The following is a 20,961-nucleotide window of genomic DNA, read 5'->3' as shown; positions in this document are numbered from 1 at the left end:
GGGCAGGGGGCTGGGATCAAGGCTTTAGGCCGAGGAAATGGAAACTTCCTGTCGGGTGTTGGGTTTCAGGCAGACCGACCTAACGGAACGGGGGGGGGGGGGGGGCGGGCAAAGCCTTGGGATTAGTTTTGAAGTATTTCCATTAGAAAATTGGGTCGGTTTGATGAAAATTCCCCTCCACAAGTCCCGCCTGGACGGGCACAGTGGGCCAGGCCCTTTTGCCGGCAGGGACCAAGTCAGGTCCGCGTGCAGTCACGCCCACAGCCCCCGTCGCCAGCCACAAACAACTCTGGGGAGACGTGGAGCCGGTGACACCCCCTCTTTGCACCTTAGTTGTGCCATCTGCAAACCGGGGGAGCTGATGCAGCTGCCTGCTCTGTAGTTGTGATTGCGGCTAAACTGCCCCTGTTCCAGCAAACACAGGTCCCAGCGCGGGCTCTCACTGAGGCTGTTTTACCTCCTCCTCCCCCCTCCCCGCCCCTGCCCCACTCTGCGGAGCGAGAGCCACATGGGGTACACTGCTTCTACTTGTGAAAAGTCACAGGCCACTTGTGAAGGGGGGAGAGGTGGTGGCATCTCAAAGGCCTGATGTCCCTCTGGGGTGCCAGCCACGCCAGGAAGGGGCCTCACCAGCTGCACTTGCCCAGGGTGGTCTCTGTGGTCATTACTGATGGAGCTGGATGCAGGGAGGCCAAGGCGCTGGGTGCGGGGGCGGGGGGGGGGGGTGGTGGTCTCCAAGGCAGGGGGTTTAGCCCTATTCCTGTCCCCAGGCCCCGCCCTGTTCCTCCTTGGCCATGGTGGGAGGTCCCCCCACCCCCGGCCCCCGTACACGCAGCCCTAGAAGTCTGGCATTGGGATCCTTCAACACGTCTCCGAGTTATATTATGGTAACAAATCAGTCAAAATTCCATTTTACAGTTAAATAGTACAGAAGACAGACAGTTTACTGTACAAGCAAGTTGTGCATTGAAAACAAACACATCAAGCAAATTATAGTGCAAAGCAGTTTCCACCCCTCCCCACCCTCTTCCCGGCTCTGGGACGGATTTACTGAAGATAGGTGTGTGGCAGGTACTAACACCTCGACGTGACAATATGTCACAAAGGATCTGTACCCGCCACCAACAGGCTTACAGTAACGTGGTATCACAACCCCTCGGTTTCCTTGTGCTTTCTCAATCAGTGTGTTTGCCTAATACAACTTTAAAGCAGCCTCGTAAAGAAGGACCCATTTTTAGCAGCCCCTGCTCTCTGTACCCACTATGGGCCTTAGAATCAGACTCCGCATGGCTATCATCACTTTTAGTCAGGGGGCGGAGGGGGGGATCAATTTATTTCCTGTCTCTGCCCCTAGCAGGGCTTGGCTATCAGGAAGGGCTAGTAATCCAGAGTGGGGCTACAAAGTGCTGGGCGCTGGGAACCCAAGGGTGCCTCCCCCCGCGGGCCTGGGGGCCGGTCTGTAACCACAGAGGACAGGAGTGAGCAAGGTCCAAGGGTGATGGGTCTGTAGCTGCTTCCTGAGAAGGGGTGGAGAGCCCCCCTGGGTGTAGGGAGTCAGCAGGACACCCCCCACAGCCATCGTCAAGAGATGGAGACTGCTTTTTCCAGTGAGGACAGGACGAAAGAAACTGCAGCAGGGGAGGTCTGAGTAAGGTTACCAGGAGGACTTCCTAACTTGCCGGAGTGTGTATCCGGTGTGCATCATCTGGCTGCTGTTACAGGTCGGGGGCGGTACGGCAGGCCGAGAGCTATTACAGAGACGACAGCTAAGGAGGGGAGATTGTCACATCCACAGAGGATGTGGCTGAAACTGATGAGAAACCACACGCCGTCTCGCCCTTAAGGGTTTTCTTGGCCTTTTCCATTTACGCCTTTTTAGAATTAAACTCAGACATGAGACTCTATGCAGCCTGAACCCCGAGGCTTCCCCATTTGCAAGCTAAAGGGGCGATACTTCACCTCTGAGCCCAGGGGGTGCTGAGCTGAGGCTGCTGGGCCCTTTATGGCTCTTCTGTTCCGCCATCACGCGGCCACGGCTCTCCACCCCTACAAATGTCTACGAGCCACGGATGTGAATTCCAGCATCACCTGGGTTTCCCTCTGGTCCCCACCAACGTGGGCCTTTGGTGGAAGTCGGTGGGACGCTTGCTGGAGGAGCATGGCCTCTGGGGGAGGTGTGGAGGGCTGTTAACAGTTCCACACTCTCAGAAGGCAGAGGGGATGTTGTTCACTACGATAGGGCTTTACCTGTGACAGACAGTGTGTCTGAAAACATTCGAGGCTTCTTTTTCTAAAATCAGCTTTCAAAACTGGTTTTTGTTCCAGACCGCTTTTGGAGCACAGACTAGTTAAAGATGGAGAGCTGTCAGAGGCTCTGGCCGGGCCTGCCCACCAGGTTGGGGGTTGGGGGCGCACAGCTTGGCCGGACCTACGTGGGACAGGACGCTGAAATCCGGCCCCACGACCTCTCACCCAAGGTCTTCTGCTAGGACCTTTCTGGTCCCTGCGCTCTCTCCAAAAATGGCAATTTCGAGACCAGCCTAGAGGGAAGGGGGGATCCCTGGCCCTCCACCAAGAGAACAGAGGGTGAATGCCTTGGGCTGGTAAAGTGCATGGAGGACCTGCCTGCAGGTGTCTTTCCTGGTTTTAGGGACCTGCTGCCATTGGCTAGTCTACTCTGGGGCCTGGGACCCACAGACAGCTGGGGCGGCGGGGGGCGGCTCTGGGCTGCTGGGAACTGTAGGGAAGCAGAGCTGGGTGGGGAGCTGGCTTGGGGGTCTTATCATCTCATCTCTGCCAGCGATTTCCTGGGCCGCTCGGTGGGTCCCTTCCCCATGTATACGACGAGGAGAAACCCTCTGAGGGGTGGGGAGGCCTTCCAATTCTGACTCAGTTTGTATGAACGTGGAGGGAGGGCTGGGCCCGTGGGGTGGGGGTGGGGGTCTCTGAGGAAGGTGGGGTGGGGCGGGGAGGTCTTTCCAGGGCCCCGTGGGTAAGAGGCCAAGCCATGCGGGCAAACGTCACCTCTGTCTGGAACAGAGATGGTCTCCGCCCCAGGGGACCTGGGCCCTGTGACAGCACCGGGCGTAGCTGGGACAGCTAGGTCATTCCGGGGGAGGCGGCAGGAGACTTTCCCCACGTGGGGTGAGATGATGAGGATCTGGGCCGGGGGCAGTGACCTGAGGGAGGTCCCCGCCTGTCTGTACAACGACGTGGCTGGACTAGATGCTCTCGGAGCCACCTGCCGGCTCTGGAGCCCAGGATTCGCGGACCCCGGGCCCGTGACCGGCCCGGAGCGTTAAGTCTCAATTCCCGTCCGGGGCCTCAGAGCTGCGCCGGCCACTTGTCGGGAAGGTTCGTGGGGCCCCTGCCTCCGTTGGGAGCAGCGGGCTCTGACCCCGGGCCGGTCAGTAGGGCCGCCACACGGCCTCGTCCACGCGGCCCGGCGTGCTCAGGGCGGTGGGGGAGTTGCTGTGGCTGCCGTCCGCCTCCACGCTGTCGCTCTGGCCGCCCAGGCTGGGGTTCATGAGGTTGCCGGCGGCGACGGAGGCGCCGCTGGGGCAGGAGGCCAGCATGCGGGTGGGGGAGCGGTCACCCCCGCTGCCGGCCACCATGGAGAACTGGTAGGAGCCCGAGGACGCGCCGTAGTAGAGGTGGTAGGGGGACGGGTTGGCCTGGAAAGGCCCGCTCTGGTTCTGCGGGGCCCCCGGGTAGGGCGGCGGGAGGTAGGTGTGGTGGAAGCGGCTGGTGGCCGGCACGCTGGCCACGCTGAGGCTGCCCGAGGGCGTGGCGCTGTAGGGGAAGGCGGCCGACATGGCCCCCGGGTAATGCATCCTGGGGTCGGGGAAGCGGCTCTCGGTGAAGGTCTGCAGCGCCGGGAAGGAGCGGTCGAACTGGCGGGGGTCGGAGAAGGGGTTCAGGTCCGAGGTGCCTGGGGGACAGCAAGGGGGACAGTCAGTCGCAGCCCGACACCACCCCAGAGGCTTCCGGCGCCCGGGCCCTTCGCGGAGCCCCTGCTTCTAGATCTGCCTCTGCTCTCACTGCCCTGGGCTGCTCGGGGGCCGGAGCCTGCCTGACTCCGAGGCTGGCCCCAGCGGGGAGGCGGGCGCGAGCAGGTGCCCGGGCCACAGGCGGCCCCGGGGGCCTCCCTGGGCGGGCGGAGAGCGGGGAGGGCTTTTCTTTCTCCTCACGGAGTTCTCTTCACAGCCCAGCTGCAGAGGCCTGCCGAGGGGGTGAAGGTGGCCCCCACCTGGGGAAGCGGCTTCTGCCTTCCTCCCTCCCTGTCAATAGCTGGTAAGACCGTGGGTGTGCAGACAGTCTCCAATGACGCTCTGAGCTTGGGAGCTGGGGCTTGCTTTTACAGATAAGGAAACTGAGGCAGAGAGAGAGAGAGAGAGAGAGAGATTGATTTTCCTGACGTGGCGCAGAAAGGACTAGAACTCATCGCGAGGCCGCTGCTTCCCGCTCTCTGCTGCTGGGTGTGCGAACCTCTCCTGCCCAGGTGGGGCTGGTTAGCTTACCTGAGCTCCCACCGGTGTGTGTGTGTGTGGGGGGGGGGGAGTGTGTGTGTGGGGGGAGGGGCGGGGCTGGGTCCCCAGCAGCTGTCTGTCCCCCACCCTCACATCCCTCACCCCGGGCCTGTGTCTGCGGGGCTGTCCTGTAGGCCGGAGCGGACTGAAGGCCAGACAATGATGAGATGCCACCCTCCCTGCCTCAGCAGCAAAGCGAGATGGCAGCCAGAGGGGCTTAGCGGCCTGGACCCTGCCTTAACCTGGAGAGACCCAGAGTCCAGCCCAGGCACTGCGCTAGCTCCCCCGAGGATGGCTCCCCGCTAGACTCCGAGACAAGGGCATCTCAGCCTCTGCCCCCTACTCTTATAGTCACAGACCCGCCAAACCTCAGCATTCAAAGGGGCTTCAGGACGGAGTCTAACCCCTTCAGTAGGAAAACTCAGGCTCAGAGAGGGTGAGGCACTTGCCCAAGGGCCACACAGCACATCAGACCTGGCACAGAATCCTAGAGTTCGGGTTCTGAGCCCTGACAGGTGTCTGATAGGCAGGCAGCTGTCCCATCTCTGAGGCAGCACAGCACCTGTCCTGGGTCTGACACTTAGTAGCTGTGTGTCCTTGGGCAGGACACTTAACTTCCCTGTGCATCAGTCTTCCTACATGAAAAATAGAGACAATAATAGCTCCTGGAGTTAATGCACGTAAAGTGCACAGACCGGACGCAGAGCAGAGGCCCGAGGAGGGTTGCTGCAGTAGCTGTGACCCTCTGTGGCTCCGAGTACCCAGGAGATCTGGCCACTCCAGGGGCTGCAGAGATAAGGCCCTCCCCCTGGTCCTTCCTTGTACCCTGGCCGAGGGGGTAACTCTGGACAGCAGCAGAGAGGCGGGTGAGCCCCTGGCAGTGGTCCTGAGGGCAAGCCTGTCTGGTCCCCACCCCTCTATGCCACCCACCAACTAGGACTCAGGAGGAGACCAGTCGCTGTCACCCGGCCAGCTCTAGGCGGGCACTGCCTGCTCTGAGGACGGAGAGCTGCGGGTACCCTCGCGCCTCTTGATTCCCCAGATCTGCCCGACATGCCGTGTGATGTCAGGTGAGGCCCGTAACTTCTCAGGGCTTTGGAGTCTTCCTGACTCCACTGGGGAGAGCTGCCTTAGCAGCGGGCTCTAGTTCTGGTCCTGGCTGTGAATCAGAAGGGAACAATGCTCCCAGGCTCGAGGTGGGTGGATGTGGGGACAAGGGTCCGGATGACTGCAGCCTTCTGGAACATTCTAACAGGTCCCTTGGCTGGTCAGTGCTGCCTTGAAATATAAGGGGCCAGAGGTGCCTGGGTCCCCACCCTCGTCCCAGAATGCCAGTGCAGAAGGCCCTGTCGGCAGTGCCTGGCACCCTGAGCAGAGCCAAGTGTGGGGTTGACAACTCGACTCTGAGCCCAGGAAGTGAGTGGTGCCCACCGGATGGGAGCCGCATTCTCCAAACAGAGGAAACCCGAGCAGGGGCCCCAGGATGTGACAGTAGGGCTGCAGCCCAGGACACACAAGGCTGTGCAAGGTGGCCGCGGGTCCGGTGCGTGTGGCCCGTGGAGACCACGTGGCCCTCGGAGTTGCCTGGCCTGCCACTGTCCTCTCCTGCCTCCCTCCCGGAGTGGTGGGGGAAGCGTCTGCCCTCAGCACCCCTGTGGCTGCTGCCCCCCCACCCCACCCCCAGCCCAGTAGCCCCAGGAAACCGGAGCTGGCCAGCTGTGGAGCAGCCAATCCCAACACTGGAAGGAAATGTTTATTTTCTTCTCCAAATTGCCCCAGCTGCTGCATGGTGGCTGAATGAGCCCTTTGAGCTGTGAGAAGCCCCCACTGTGGGCCCACAGCTGAGGGGGCCGGGGGCTGGGGTATGGAGGGCTGGGGGCTTCGGCACTGCTTGCTAGTGACCAAAGCCAGGGAGGTCAAAGGGCACAAGGGGCATCAAGAGAAGCGGTGGGGGGGGGGGGGTCCTGAAAATGATCCCAGGATAGATTCTGAAGGCAGAGGCTCATCCCACCAGAGGGGGAACACCAATGAAGGGGCCCCAAATCTAGCCCTGCTGACACCCCTCTGCGGCCGGTACTTTCTTCCTCCCACATTACAGATGAGAATACCGAGGTTCAGAGAGGTGAAGGACTTTGCCTAAGATCACGACCGAAGCCTGGCACAGCCCCTAGCCAGGTCCACCTGACTGCAAAGTTCATGCTCCTTTCCTGGTCCCGGTCATCAAGGGCCCTTCCTTCCACTCCAGAGAGGACAAGCCCGTGGATGGGGAGAGCTGGCTGGGGCAGACGGCCACAAAAGGCTGCTGTGGATGATTAGGGAGGGGCTGGGGGCCCTGCTTCAGGATGCAGAAGGGGAAGGACCGGGTCAGCCCTGCCCCCAGAGTGCAGGCAGGGGTTCTGGCCTGGCCCTCAGGCTCCTGTAGCCACATCCACACAACTGTGGCAGTGAGGAGGGAGGCTTTCCTTCCACAGGAGCTGCTGGACAGGAAGCCACTGTTTACTCTCACCTTCTAGATTCCGGGGCTCCCTGGGCCCCAGCTCTGCCTGTAGCAGGGAAAGGCCTAGAGTGTCAGGCTACTGTACCTTGACAAGTGCTGGCCTATGGGAAATGGAAGCATGCACAGCTTTGGGCACGGGTGGGCCATGAGCCCAGGGAGCAGAGTACCTCCCACTGGTTCTTGAGGTCAGACCCTTGTGCGGCAGCCCCCTGGGCTCAAGAACTACTGAGTGTCTCAAAACTCACCAGCCCGTGGGTCTTTCCCCACCCTGGGGGCTCAGTAGGGCCAAGAGTGGAAGCTTCCCACACCAGAATAGAAGGGACCATCTCTTCACCCCGAGGGACTATCGTAAGTCCCCCTGCCACTGCATCATGCCTGGCGGCAAGGTCTCTCTTGGTGGAGAGCCCCAGGAAGCCCTCATATCAGCCTGGAGCATGGAGAAGGCAGTCAGTTTGTGCCCCTACCCGGGCTCTTCCTGCTTGGGGCCCCCTTGTGTGTGCCCTCAGAAGTGCAGGAAGCTCCTGGGGGTAGGTGCAGTGGGGCCCTTGGACCTAGTCAAAGGTCCAAAGTTTTGGGCTCTGTGACCCAAGAGTGGCCCTTAATCTCTTAAGCGTCAACTCGCTCATCTGCCAGATGGGTTCTAAGCAGGCCGAGAAAGAACAGTCACCCACATCAAGCAGTAGCAGCTGGCCCTCCAGCCTCTGTGCTGCACAGCTGACCAGGGCTCTCGGCCTCTGCCTGGCCAGGGGCCAGCCTCGCATGGTCCTCTGTGCCCCGACCCGCTGGCTGAGAGGGTCCGGAGTGCAGAGTAAATACTCACCACCCAGCCACTTAATGGGCACCTGCCATGTGCCAGGCATCCTGTCTGCTCTGCAAGGCCCCATCGTGCCTGCTGCGTCCACCCAGGCAATGGGGACAGAGACACGGTCTGGGGCTTCGGCCTAGATGCCTCCCTCCTCTTCTGTTTGGAGGAACTCCCTGGGGCGGGGAGGGGGTTGGGGGAAGGGAGGGCTTTTCCCAGGGGTGCTGTGTGTTTCCGGGGCTGCCACATCACTTCGCTGTTTACGAAGGTTGTCTGAGTGCAGCCCTGGCATCTGAACATCTGACGCCCCGGGGCTGAGGCAGCCACCACTGCCCCTCTTTCAGATGACACAGCAGAGGCTCCAGCGGGGGCCACTGGGACTGGTCTGTCACAGGCTCCTTAGACAAGTCGTGCCCCAATTTTAATGGGTACACACACGGTGGGATTAATGCCCATCTCCCTCAAGGGACAGGGAGTTCCTGGAGGGCAGGGACCGTGTCTATTCATGCTGACCCCCCAGGCACGGCACATGACCCGTGGTGGGTGTCAGTAAGCGTCTGCTGAGTGAATGAACGAAGGGCCCAGCCCAGGTCGGGGCACATCCCTAGGAAACACCTGTAGGAGCAAATGAGCACCAGCGACCTCCTCCAAAAAACAAGGCGGTGCAGCGAATGACCTTCAAATGAGCTTTCGGTCCGGAGGCGCAGGACCACGCCCCGGCCCCCCGTCCGCCTCCCCACTGCCCTTCCCGCCCGTGCCGTACCTTGGATGGGGGTCTGAGCCTGGCTGCTGAAGTGGCTGGCGGTGCTGATGGAACCGCGGGGACTGGGCGCGCTGGGCGTCACGCGCATGCGCAGTCGTTCCAGGTCCCCGAAGCGATCGGGGAACGCCTTGGTCTGGTCCTCCAGCTTCTGCCGGTGCCCTGCAGAGAATTGGGGGGGGGGGAGGGGAAGCCCGTCAGCAGCTGGTTCCTGAGAATCTCAGGGGGACGGAAATGCCTCACTCTGCTTGGCGGGGGGGGGGGGGGGGGGGTGCGGTTCTCCCTGACACCTCTGCAGGGACAATCCTCAGGTTACTACCGACCTCTTTTCTGAGGTTCCCCAGAGACCTCGTGCACAGAGAACGGTCATTATGGGCTGCCCTGGGGCTGCCGTGATGGCCCGCCTCACCCCTACCTGCTGGAGCAGGCGTATGTGCTCTTCTACCTGGCCCGCCTCACCCCTACCTGCTGGAGTAGGCATACGTGTTCTTCTACTTGAACCTCAACAGCCCACTGTGCAGCACAAGCGTAAACTGAAGCAGCAGCCGTGTGAAACGGCTCAGGTGGGCTCCCGTGGGCGTGAGGGAGAGAGCCCTGGGGGCGGGGGGGGGGGGGGTGCTGCCACCCTTTGCCTCCCCACACCCCCTGCAAGAATAATTGGCCCTGGCCTGGGACAGCTGGCTGCTCTAGCCCTCAGCCGTCCCGAGACCCCCCAGCACAGCCCTTGTCCTCGCCGGGCCCCAGACAGAAGGGAAAATTCACCGGGACGTGCGGAGGAGGCATGGGGAGGGCCCGAACTCCCACCTCTGAATGGGAGCTGGGGACAGGGGACCGGGGCACCTGCCTTGGGGCATTACACGCGGAGAGACTGCTAGCATCTGCCACCACTTCTCTGCCACAGCCCACCCGGGGAAGGGCCCCAGCCTCGTCTCCTAGGCCCCAGAGGTGCGGGCAGGGCTGGGGTGGCCATGCGCCTGCCTCTGTGCAGCTGGCTGAGGGCTCCCCGCACGGCTTCTTGAATGACATCGGGTTTGTGGGGACCACCCCTCCCCTGCCACACCACATTTTCAACTATTCATTTTCCATTTCATAAGCAACACATGAATCTCTACAAAAACAAACGCACTGCAGAATTACAGATAAGGCTAATGACTCCTTCGACCCACCCTGAACCCCTCCCCAGAAATCTCCATGTGATCAGTTTGGGGGTCTTTCTTTCCAGCCTCTTTTTGGTTTCACATGCATGGAAAACACAGAGCAAGTTTCTCCCGAAAACCTCTGGAGTGGTCTCAGGCTGGTTTATCATTCTGTGACTCGCTCTTCCAGCCAGGTGGACCACCTGCCTCCTGACCTGTAAATTAGGGGGAGTAACCCAGCCCCACAGAAACGACAGAGCTCCTGCTGAACCTCGGGGGGCCTCCTTGGGGCTCGGTGGGGGCTCAGCAAGTACGAGGGCCGATCACTATGAAAGCAGATGTCCCTTGTTCCTGCTGGTCACAGCCCCTGGTGGCTGCCACTCGCTCAGCCAGTCCTCTAGGATGCTTAGGTCGTTTTGAAAATTTCTCCACTCTCCTTCACATGCAATGTCCCTGTCACGGCCCAGAAACATCCCTATTCACACCTCTTTGTGTCTGGGGATCTCTCCAGCACACAGACACTGGCATGGGCTGATCGGTCAGACACTAGCCGTGAGCCTGACCCCCGAGGCTGGCCTATTCCACTCCAATCAACCCTGAGGGAGGAGGCCAGGCCAGGCAGGGAGGCTAGGTTCTCTTTTTTACCAAGAGAATTGCAGCTCAGAGAGGCGAAGAGGCTTGTCTGCAGTCACACAGTGAGGAAGAGGGAACGATGTTTTGGATCTGGGACCCCTTGGAGGAGAAGCATGGGGAGGGGCTGAGGGAGAGGGAAGGCTTGCCTGAGTCCTTGGGTCTGCAGGGGCATGCCGAGTTTTCTAGATTGACAAGGAGAGAAGAAGAGGGAAGTAGGTAGGAAGTGAAACAGAACTCCTCACCATCCTTCCTGAGGCCTGGAAAATGGCATCCTGGGGGCCTGAAAAAGCATGAAATGACTGTTGACCTCCCTTGGGAATGAGGGGACAGAGTTGGAGGCCTCAGAACAGGTTTGACTTCTGATTTTCAAAATGCGGATGCAACGGATTCTGGCACCACAGACGCCCAGGCTCCCTGCACACCCCTGCCTCGCACGGGCATCTGAGGGCTCTTGGGGAAGAACTTGGAGTCCTGGGAGCCACGGTGGGCTCGGCAAGTCACCAAGGAGCCGGGAACCCCCCTTCTCCTCCCAGGAGGCCCCAGGCCTGGAGCCCAAGGGACATTTGTCTGCCGCGGCCTCCCAGGACCTTTGGCAAGGGGGGAAATGTAGGCTGGGTAAGTTTAGCTGGAGCCAGGGCTACGGGCTCTGAGGCCTCTGGGGGCCGGCAGGCCATGAATGAGGCACTCGGGGTGGGTGGGGAGTGAGGCGGACTGGAAGAGGGAGTCCTTTGCAGGAGGGGCAGTTGTCCCCCGGTCCAGCCGACGGGCGCCCTCATGAGGGTGGACCCAGTGTTGCCAGACCCACCAGTTTGGCAGGAGGACAATAAACTTGCTTTTATGTGAAATCTCCCATGCTTTCTATGCTGGCAATTCACTCCAATACCGAGAAACAAAACAAAACAAAGAAAAGGAAAGAAACATCCCAAACCAACTCGTAGGATGTGTCCTGCTCAGGGGCTGCCAGTTTACAGCCTCCAAGTTCGAGATTTCAGCGTCCGGTTGGTTGTGTAACCTTAGCCCCTGAGGACTGCTTCATGGCTACCCCTCAGGAGGTGGTCTCGAGGGGGGTGCCGCAGGGCTCAGCCCTGATAAGCCTGGGAAGAAATGTTGTTGCCGTTGCTGCTGCGGCCACCGAAGAACCAGCAGGGTGGTGTGGACAAGCTGGAGGGCAAACGAATTCAGAACGATCTCAACAGGCAGGAAGTTGGCCGGACAGACGTGGAGACTGCAGACTGACCTGACAGCAGCTTGGGTGCGAAGATTCTGGGTGTCTTAGTCGACCACAAGCTTGAAGTGAGACAACGGGGGCTGCACAAAAACTCATGCGATACGTCCGGCCTCCTGATGATCGCCATTGTGGAACGAAGCCCCGTTTCTGAGTCACGCGGTGTACGCGGCATTTGTGGCCCAGCGGAAGGAGGGCAGGGTTCACAGCCAGCCTGGGTTCGAGGTTGGGCCCAGCCACTTGTGCAGCTTGGTGGCCTCACTCAAGTCACACGCCCTTTCCCCCACCCCAAGCCGCAGTGTCCCCATTGTGGCCACACAAGGTCTATAAATGCCCTCCAGCTACATGGGTTACTTCTATACCCCAGCTCCTGCCAAGGGAGGGTGAGATTATCACCCCCACGTCAGAGATCAGGACACCGAGGCCACGACGGTAAGTGTGGGACAGAAAACGGGGACAGCAGAGCCAGCACTGGCGTGCAGACCCCTGAGACCAAGTCCCTTGACGCTTTCCTTTTTGCTCCCACTGTACAGATGGGGCTACTGAGGCTTCCAGAGAAGATCTCTGCTATGTGGTCGGTTTGGGCTAGAAGTCAGGTAATCTGGCCCCGAAGCATATACTCCACCACGCGCTGTGCTGCCGTCACAAAGGGCCCGCCCCCTGGAGTGTGGGAGTTCTCACAGGGCTTTGGGAATTGCTTCCTTGTTGCTGGGGAACAAGGGAGGGGCAGGGGGAAGCTGAGGTGGCTCCGCGTGGCCCGGGCGCCGGAGAGTCTCAGAGCCACAGGGCCCGGCCTTCACACTTGGAGCAGAACGGAACTTCCTGTGCCCGAGGAAAGATGGGCCCACAGAATAGACCTCTTTCATTTGGCCACCCACAGTGGGAGCCGGTGATGGTGGCGGGGCGGGGCGGGGGGGGGGCGGGGCTTGGCCTCGCTCACTCGGTCATCTGGGGCTCAGCCCTTTCACACCGTGCCTCAGTTTCCCCTCTGCACAGCTTGCTCACTGGGGCCCCTCTAAGCTTTGAGAGTCCCTGGCTTAAGATGACCACTACCGGTGGGAGCCACCGGCCATACTCGGGCCTCCAGAAGAAAAGGAGGCAGGGTTGCTTGCTCCATGGGTCACCCACTCCCCACGCCCCCACCCCACCTCTCTCCTCTTGTTGCTGCTGTTCTTAGAGTTTCTCAAGTATGCTCTGCCTCTCACACTTCAGAGCCACAGCTCAGGCACAGCCCCCGCCAGGAATGCTTTCCTGTCCTTTGGGGCTCACCCCAAGAGCCCCTCCCTGGCAGGAAGACCCCTTGTCTCAGCACCGAGCCTCTGCAGCACCCCGTAGGCTGAGAGCAGCAGCCAGTGGTGCCGGAAATAAAAACAGCAGCCCCTGCTTGCTGAACGCTCCCTCCACTCCGGCGTCTAAGGTGTTGACATGCGTTGCCTTGTTTCACCCTGCATCTTCTCACTGTCCCTACTTTACAGGTGAGAAAACTGAGGCTCGGTGAGGGGCAGTGACATGTCTGAGGTCACACACATGGCTTGAGGCCACCTTCTCTCCCTGGAGTCCATCCTGAAAGCAAGGAGCCTGGGTTTTGACAGTCATGGGCTCCAGATAACGGGTGTTAGGGCCGAGCCCAGGCCCAGGGCCCAGGGCAACTCTCTGGGGCCCAGGAGGATGGGCCTGGGAAGAAGAGGAGAGGGTCTCAGTGGACTCCACCAGGAGCCCCGCCCTGCCCTGCAGCTCAGTGCTGAGCGTCCAGCTCTCTAACCACACTTTGCTCTGACCCACCAAGTCTCTCTCCTCTGGGCCTTAACCACCACAACGGCCAAGTGGTTTCATACTGCCTAACCCCCAAGTTGAGGATAAGTTGCAGGACAGACCCTAAGTGTTTAAAAGCAAAACACTTTGCAGGGAGGATGGGGGCCACCTGGGTAAGGTCCCACCCTGGCCCACCACACCTGTCAGCCTCCAGTAGCTGAGCTCAAGTCACTGCCGGTCCCCGCAGCATGCCTCGATTAGTGCTGTGACCCTCGTTTATAGGAGGCCAAGGTCCCAGTGGCCCAGGCCTGTATGAGGCAGTTCTCACCCACTGGGGATCTTGGGCAGGTCACCTTCTCCCTCTGGGCCTCAGCTGTCTCATCTGTAAAATGGAGATCACACTGGAACTCCGAAGGGTGTGGACAGGCTGCAGGAATTAAACAGGCGGTCGCGGTCCGGCCTAGGCCCTCAAGGAAGGCGTTCTGGGCGCCATAGTTCTTCCTTAACGTGTCTACACGGTAGGCATGCCCAGCCTCGCAGGTGTAGGGGAAGGGCCAGAAGCGGGGGAAAGGAATACTGCGGCCCAGCCACGCTGAGTGATTCACCCAGGGTCACACGGTGCTGGAGGAAGAGAACGAGGGCTGGATTCTGGGCTGGGGGCTCCCTTCCCACCAGTCCCTAGGCATCCTTCATCACCACCAGCTGGGCCGGCACGGGGTCCCTGCACCTGCCAAGTACCTGGCGCTTCTTGGGGACCGTCAGGGCCATCCCCCTGCCTTCGTGCTGCCCCAACACAAGTCCCCATGATGAGAGCGGCAACCACTTTTGCAGGCACCTACGAGGGGCCAAGCACCGTGCTAGGTGAGCCATGCGTATCGTTTACAAGGGCCATAACCCTCTGAGGGGCTGCTACCATCACCCCCATTTTACAGGTGGGAAAGTGGAGGTGCGAGGTCAAGGTCAAACCTGGACCGGTCAGCACGTTGCACGAAGCTTGGCGGCTGAGGTCTCGGCTTCCCAAGCGCTCCGAGAGAGGAGAGCTGGGCTGACTGGCGGTGAGGTCTGACTGGCAAGCGACCAGCTCGGCGCTCGGCCTCGGCTGGGTGGGAGAGGGACGGGGAGGCAGGGGACAGGGGACAGGGAGAGGCAGAGCCGGGCACAGGAAGAGCGGCGGCTGCCGGGAACAATGTGGGCCCCAACTACGGGGCCCTTCACCCATCCGAAGCCACTCAGCTGCCTCCTCGGCTGCCTGGCCCGGCTCTGGTGCGGTCACAGCCCAGACACAGCAGCCACTGTCCGCCCAGCTGCGGGGTGGGGCCCCCGGGCCCCAGGCCCGCTCTGTGGCCTGTCAGGAGATTTACACCCGACTCTTAACAACCGCGGGGAATCGCAGGCGGGTGCTGGGCCCCGGGTGGTCTGCCTTGAATCGGCCCCCTGTGAGCAGATGAAAGCCGGTCGGTGGCTGGGCTGGGAAACCGGCTGGCCGGGGGCCAGCGGGCAGGGAGGCAAGCGGCTCCCTCCCAGGGCCGCAACTGGGGCTTCCAGCGGCCTGGGGTTGATTAGGGGAGCCCGGGAGGTCTGAGGTTAACCCCTTCCCTCCTGCTGGGTGCACTCCCCTGGGGACCTAGGGGGTCCTGGGAGTACGGGCCTCTCCTCAGAGGAGTTGCCTCTCCTCAGCCCAGGCCTCCCTCTACCTCCCCACACCTGGAGCGGAGACCGAAATTGTGGCAACTCTAGGACCCTGGAAGGCCCCGCTATGGGCTTAGGGTCACGCTTCCTGCCCGTGCCATCCGGAGCCTGTTTGCTTACTTCCTTCAGGCCTCTCTGGTCAAATGCCACCTCCTCAAGAGGCTTCCCCGGTATCCCCTCCCTGCCCACATCCCATCCCTGTGCGCTCTACCCCTCCCCCCAGCTTTGTTTTTCCCCATAAGACTTCTCACAACCTGAGATTAAGTCGACTAATCATTTAGGTACTTCATTTATTCAACACATATTTACTGAGCACCTACTAAGCGCTCATGTCTGTATTCCAGGGTCTATGCCCGCACGTGGCAAAGCAGAGGAAAGAACTTCTGCCCCACGGAGCGTATGTAATAGTGAGCGGAGATGGAAAATAAATGACATAAATGAGTGAACTCTATTGCATCTTGGAAGGTGATCAGGGTTCTAGGTAAAAATCAAAGCTGGTAAGGGGTGGGTGCGTGTGCGTGATTTGAAACAGCATGACGGTGGTGGGGGTCTCACTGAGAAGTTTGAGTAAAGCCTTCATTCAGGGTGGGAAAGTACAAGCCACGCATCTGGGGGTGTCTGTGTTTCAGAGAGAGAGAACAGCAGTGCAAAGGCCCTGAGGCAGGGATGTGGCCGCCCAGTTTGAAGACCAGCCAGGAGGCCAGGGTGGCCAGAGTGGGGTGAGCAAGGAGGATGTCAGAGAGGAAGTCAGGGGGTAACGAGCACAGATCACGTGGGGTGCTGTGGCCACAGGGACAATAGAACTATTTATACCATCTTTCCCCACCTCTAATGTAGAAGACCCAAGTGGGACGGAGCCTGTCTATTGGGCTCACTGTGGCATTCCCAGTTTCTAGAACAGTGCCAGACACATGAAAGGTGCCCAGGAAAATATCTGTTGAAATCATCCCATGTACATTTTTGGGAAGAAAGGGCCCACAGGCAAGATGCTCGAACTGTCCCCCTTTGCCTCCGGCCGGATTAAAAACTTGGGTCCTACCCTTTCAGGTGCCAGCACCTGCTAAACCCGGAAGATGGGGTGAGTGGTTCCATGCCAGAATCGCCAGGCACCGGACCGCCTCCTGCCTGAATCCTGGACCCTGCTCAGCCACCTGCTTTTTAACCAGCCCCCCGGTGACTATGAGGGACACCAGCATTGAGAACCTCAGAAACCAAGGCCACACAGGCAGGAAGCCACCAAGCTAGCCTTCAAACCCAGCCAGCCACCTGGCTGCGTATCGGGCACGCTCTGCAGGGCACCAGAGGGGAACGACCCAGCCACAGAACCCACAGCTGGGCCTCAGGGATCTGCAGACTCCTACTCCTTGGCTCCCGGGACCAGCCCCTACTCCCACCCCCACCCCACACAAGGCTCAACCCTCACATGGGGTTGGGAGTCACAAAGCAGGAGAAAAGCCCAGAAAGGGAATCCTGTGATAATCCGTGAGGGTTTGGGTAATTCCTGCGGGCTCTGCAGCTGCAAGCTCCTTTAACGCTCAGGACAACTCCCCAGAGCAGATGCCACTATCCTCCCCATTTTACAGATGAGGCACAGTGAGGCAGGAAGGCCCTTCCAAGTGGCCCTCACTTCCCTGAGCCCCAGACCGGAGCCCATGGGGTGCACTGAAACTCACCCTTGGGCAAGTGGCTCTGCCTCCTGGCCTGTCTCCTCCCGGGTGGTTGCAGACCTGTTACTGGGGACCTGGCACACGAGGGGTGCTTGGTGACCAGCAGCATTGATCGGGTCTCTCCCCTCTTACAGGTGGGGAAACGGAGGCCCGGAAAGGAGGAGGATTTGTCCAAGGTCACAGACAAGGCCAGGGTGGGGATGGCAGCCAGGGTGCGGGTGAGACCTGACCTGAAGGCCTGGCGGGCGGGGGCACAGGCAAGCAGGCCCTCAGGACGGGAGACCTGGAGAACTGCCTCCTCCCACGGCTGCTCTTTTCTATAAATAAGCTTCTGCAAAGATTTTGTTTGAACAAGTCTCTTTAACGAGACTTAAAGGCCTAGAGAGGGGTGCCATTTGCCTCGGGTCACACAGCCAGCCTGGCCTCGGACTCCGGCCCATCTCCCGGGCTGGCTTCTCTTTCCTTCCTCTTGCTGTCTCCCCTCCCTCCGGCCTCGGGTGCCTTGTCCTGTGCAGTCCTCTGCTGACCCCCGCCTCCCACCGCCTTCCCCTATCAGCTCACCCCCAGAAGGGCTGTCTCAGGTCTGGGGACCCCAGGAGAGAAGAGCCGGCAGGGGATTTGAACTGGGGGCTCCCAAAGGCAGGGCCACACCCCTGCCCTTATCCAGGGCCCTCAAGGCGGGGCGGGGGGGGGGGTGGGCAGCTCTGGGCTGAGAACGGCTGGACATGGGGGGTTTTGAGGGATTCCAGGCATTGCTGGGCCCCTGGGAACCTTCTTAGCAAGCTCTAAGACCCCCTGCCACATGCCTCTATGGACTGGGTGCTCACTGCTTTGTGGAGTGGCTCCTAAGTGCTGCATCATTGCAGTGAAGCCGACTGTGGCTCCCGTCCGTCCCGATTCTGCCCCTGGAGACAGAGTGGTGTGCCACCTGTTTGATACCCTCAGGGCCATGGCTTGGGCTGCCCCCCTGCTGCGGACCAAGAGTCACCACCCACCGATGGTGCTCGTGGTGGAAATGCACGGTGGTGGCCAGGTGCTGGGGATAACCGAACACCATGGCTCCAGTGACTCACCAGGACCCTCCCCCTGCCACAGCCAGATGCTATCCACATGCCATCACTGGTCTCTAGGCCTGTGGTGTGGGTGGTAGCACCCCACTTCCTGGAGGCGGGGGGGCTGAGGCTGAAAGAGGCCAGCAGTTTCCCCAACATCCCCAACCAGGCAGGCTGTCTTCCGCATCCTGGTGGCTTATGGCTCACAAGGGTTTCCCAGACATCACCACCTCGAGACTCTTAGGGTCACTGACTCAGTTCACAGATGACAAGACTGAGGCCCAAAAGACAACACGACTTGTCCAGGGTCATGGATCCCAAGGCCAGGGGCATGGACCCATCCACATCCAGTCCCGGCAAGAATCTGGCCAGAGCAGATGCCTGCCTTTGGGTCTGAAGACCATATGAGGGAGCTAAGGGAGGCTGGAGGAGGGGGCCCTGAGGGCCTTCAGGGAGAGTCACCCGGGGACACCAAGCCCAGCTTTAAGCCTTCCCCAAGTGGCCAGACACCGGAGTGGGCCCCGGAATTGGACAGATGGGGAGCTAGGTCAGTCTGATTCCCCAGGAGGAGGGGCCAGCCCTGGGTGGCCCTCACTGACGACACCCTGGCAGAGCCCCATCTGTTCTGAGCCTCCTAGGCTCTGGTCCCCACTCTGTCTTCCTGCCCCAAGTCCACCCAGCTTGGAATGGAAATCGACGATGACTGTCTCTGGGAAGACAGGGCCCCTCCCAGCACCAAAGGCCATGGGAGGCCCTGGCAGGTTCTCAACGTCCCCTGGCCTGGACTCTCTCCCCACTGGAACTCGGGTGACCCTTTGGCTCTGCTGTCGTAAGGATCCCAATGGACAATAAATGTGAGAGGGTTTTCTAAACTCTAAAGGGCCACGAGTAGGAAGGGAAAGGCAGGGTAGCTCCTGATACCCCACACTAAGCATGTTACAAGTTGGGGGGTGGGGTGGTCCAGAATGAGCACTCTGGTCAGGGCTCAGAAAGCAGCCAGTCCAGAAATGGCCAGCTGGCCAGCTGGTTCTCTGTTTCTTTCATTCATTCATTCATTCATTGATTCATTCATTCATTCACTCATTTAGTGAACACAGACCTCTGGCCCATTCTGTGGCAGCTGCCCCTCAAGTGCCCATAATGTAAACCTGCAAACAGCATTACCCTTCAGCAGGCAGAAGCAATTAAACACAAACTCTCTTTGATGCTAAAAGGCACACATCAGGACTCCCTGCGCATAGTAGGTGCTCAGTAAATATCTGCAGAATCAAGTTCGCATTCTTGAGTGTGGGTTTTGGGATCAGAGTGCCCAGGCTGCGTGTGACTTAAGTCACATACTGAGACCCAAAGAAAGTTTCCAAGGAGGGGATGTGGCCTCACAGCCAGACCAACTCCTGTTTTTGATGGCTCCCTCCCTCAGCCACTGGCAGAGGAAGCTGGGACAGAGTAGAGCAAACCTGGCCCGACCTCCCCCCACCCCCAACACTCACAAATACCCTATTGGAAGACTTTTCCATCTAGTTCCTTTCCCTAACAGATGCCAATCACAAATCCATACTCTCTCAGCTGGCTGTCAGTGGGCAGTCCTGGTGGGGGGGGGCGGTCAAGCTGATTCTGCCATTACCCCTTCCTATGGTCCTTGCTGGCCTCCAGCAGTCCAGGGATAAGCACAGAGGGTTTGGGTTTATTGGCAGGCACCCGGAGTGTGCAGGGATGTAGAGCCCAGGAGTGCAGCCCCCTGATGAGAGCGTTTCAGGGGACCACTGCCATCTGTCTGACCTCGGCCGCTGCCCTTCCCCCTGCTGGACCCTCCTCCCCACTGCCCAGCGGGCTCAGTGGCTCGGGCACTTACGTCTGGGTTCCCGGGGTCCATCCACGGTCACCTTGATGGCTCGGTGGTAGGTGGCCACTTGGGTGGGGTTGGTGAACACGGTGATGGTCAGTGTGAAACTCTTCCCTGGGGGGGGGAGTGGAGAATAAAGGCAGGAGGTTGGCACCTGGAGCTGTTAACAACACCCCGTCTCCCTCCCAGAAGGGGCAGATCTCTCTCCTTCGAACCTGGGCAGAAGACGGGGCTCTGGGTGAAGTTCCAGCTGCTGGCCTTGGCATTCGGGGCCCCAGGGGGTCTGGCACCAACTTTAACCTTCCCCCTCCCCATGCTCTGGCCACCCTGCTAATTTTCTCCCTGCTTCCTGGCTTTTGCGATTTGGGGGTGCGATTTTCACAGCGACCCTTGCGATTTGGGGGGGGGGGGAGCACCGCACGTATAACTACAAAAATATGTATAAAAACGCACATATTTTTTCCTAAAGGTAATGAGTGATCTTTATAGAAAATTTGGGGAACACAGAAAAATCGCCCACGGTTCAACTAGCCAGGAATAAACACTATTAACATTTGGGTGTTTTCTCCTCTAATCCTTTTTTGTGTGGGTTATGTGTATTTACAGAGTTGCAATGATACCAAAATACATATTTTCATACCCTGGTTTTGTTTTCTTTCATTTAACCTCACATCATAAGCACTTTCTCATGTCGTTAAAAATCCTTCATAAACTTCATTTTTAATGGCTGCAAAATATTTCAACTCACAGAAGCCTCATCTTTTATTTATCTGTCTTACTCTCTGACGCCCCTGCTGACTTCTCACTGGTGTGTGCAGCTGGGGCTGAAAAGGGGCTGATTTGGGAGCTGCCGGCATTTCATTTGTACACGCAACTGTTATTTCCAGAACTCTGTTCTATTTTTAGACAGACATTTGGCTCCAAAGTCTCCATTCAAAATTCCTAAGAGAGGAAAAACTTTTAAAATGATAATTTTTTTTTAACCAGTTAGAATAAAATGAAAACGACCTTTCGTTTATACAAATCTTTGTCTCCATCTCTGCTTATTTCCTCAGAAAAGATTCCAAGAAGTGGTGAGTGATTTCATCGCAGTCAGAGGGTTGGGACGTATTCAGGGGCATTGATCTCTCTGGCGAGATGGTGCTCCAGAGAGTCACCGTGACCGTGACAGCTGTCAGCACGGTGCCATCGGCAGCATGGCCGCCTGTCAAGGTGGAAGGAAGATCTTACTGCCCCTGACTCCGTTTGCCTTTTGGCCACGCCCAGCGAGACTGAAAGTTTTGACACGTTCATCCTCTGTCCTAACCCGACGCCAACTATTGCCTCGATGTTCCTTTATGCTTTCCTATTGGCATTTCGGCGCCTTTGAGAGATCG

At 59.3% G+C, this 20,961-nt stretch overlaps 1 protein-coding gene across 1 annotated transcript in view; it reads right to left on the bottom strand.

Annotated features, from left to right (window-relative positions):
* Positions 1-865: 865 nt before the first annotated feature.
* The window catches only part of RUNX3 (RUNX family transcription factor 3), a 59,922-nt gene continuing 39,826 nt past the window's right edge, over positions 866-20,961 (bottom strand). Inside the window, exons 4-6 of the mRNA XM_047870634.1 lie at positions 19,595-19,699; positions 8,592-8,750; positions 866-3,931 (exon numbers count right to left, since the gene is read on the bottom strand). Coding sequence (XP_047726590.1) covers positions 3,408-3,931; positions 8,592-8,750; positions 19,595-19,699 — 788 coding nt within the window. The 3' untranslated portion in view covers positions 866-3,407. The remainder of the gene's footprint in view (positions 3,932-8,591; positions 8,751-19,594; positions 19,700-20,961) is intronic.

Source organism: Prionailurus viverrinus, chromosome C1 (assembly GCF_022837055.1).
Source record: "Prionailurus viverrinus isolate Anna chromosome C1, UM_Priviv_1.0, whole genome shotgun sequence".
NCBI classification, from domain to species: domain Eukaryota; kingdom Metazoa; phylum Chordata; class Mammalia; order Carnivora; family Felidae; genus Prionailurus; species Prionailurus viverrinus.
The sequence above is the reverse complement of the archived record's forward strand: the minus strand, read 5'-3'. Positions and strand labels throughout refer to the sequence as shown.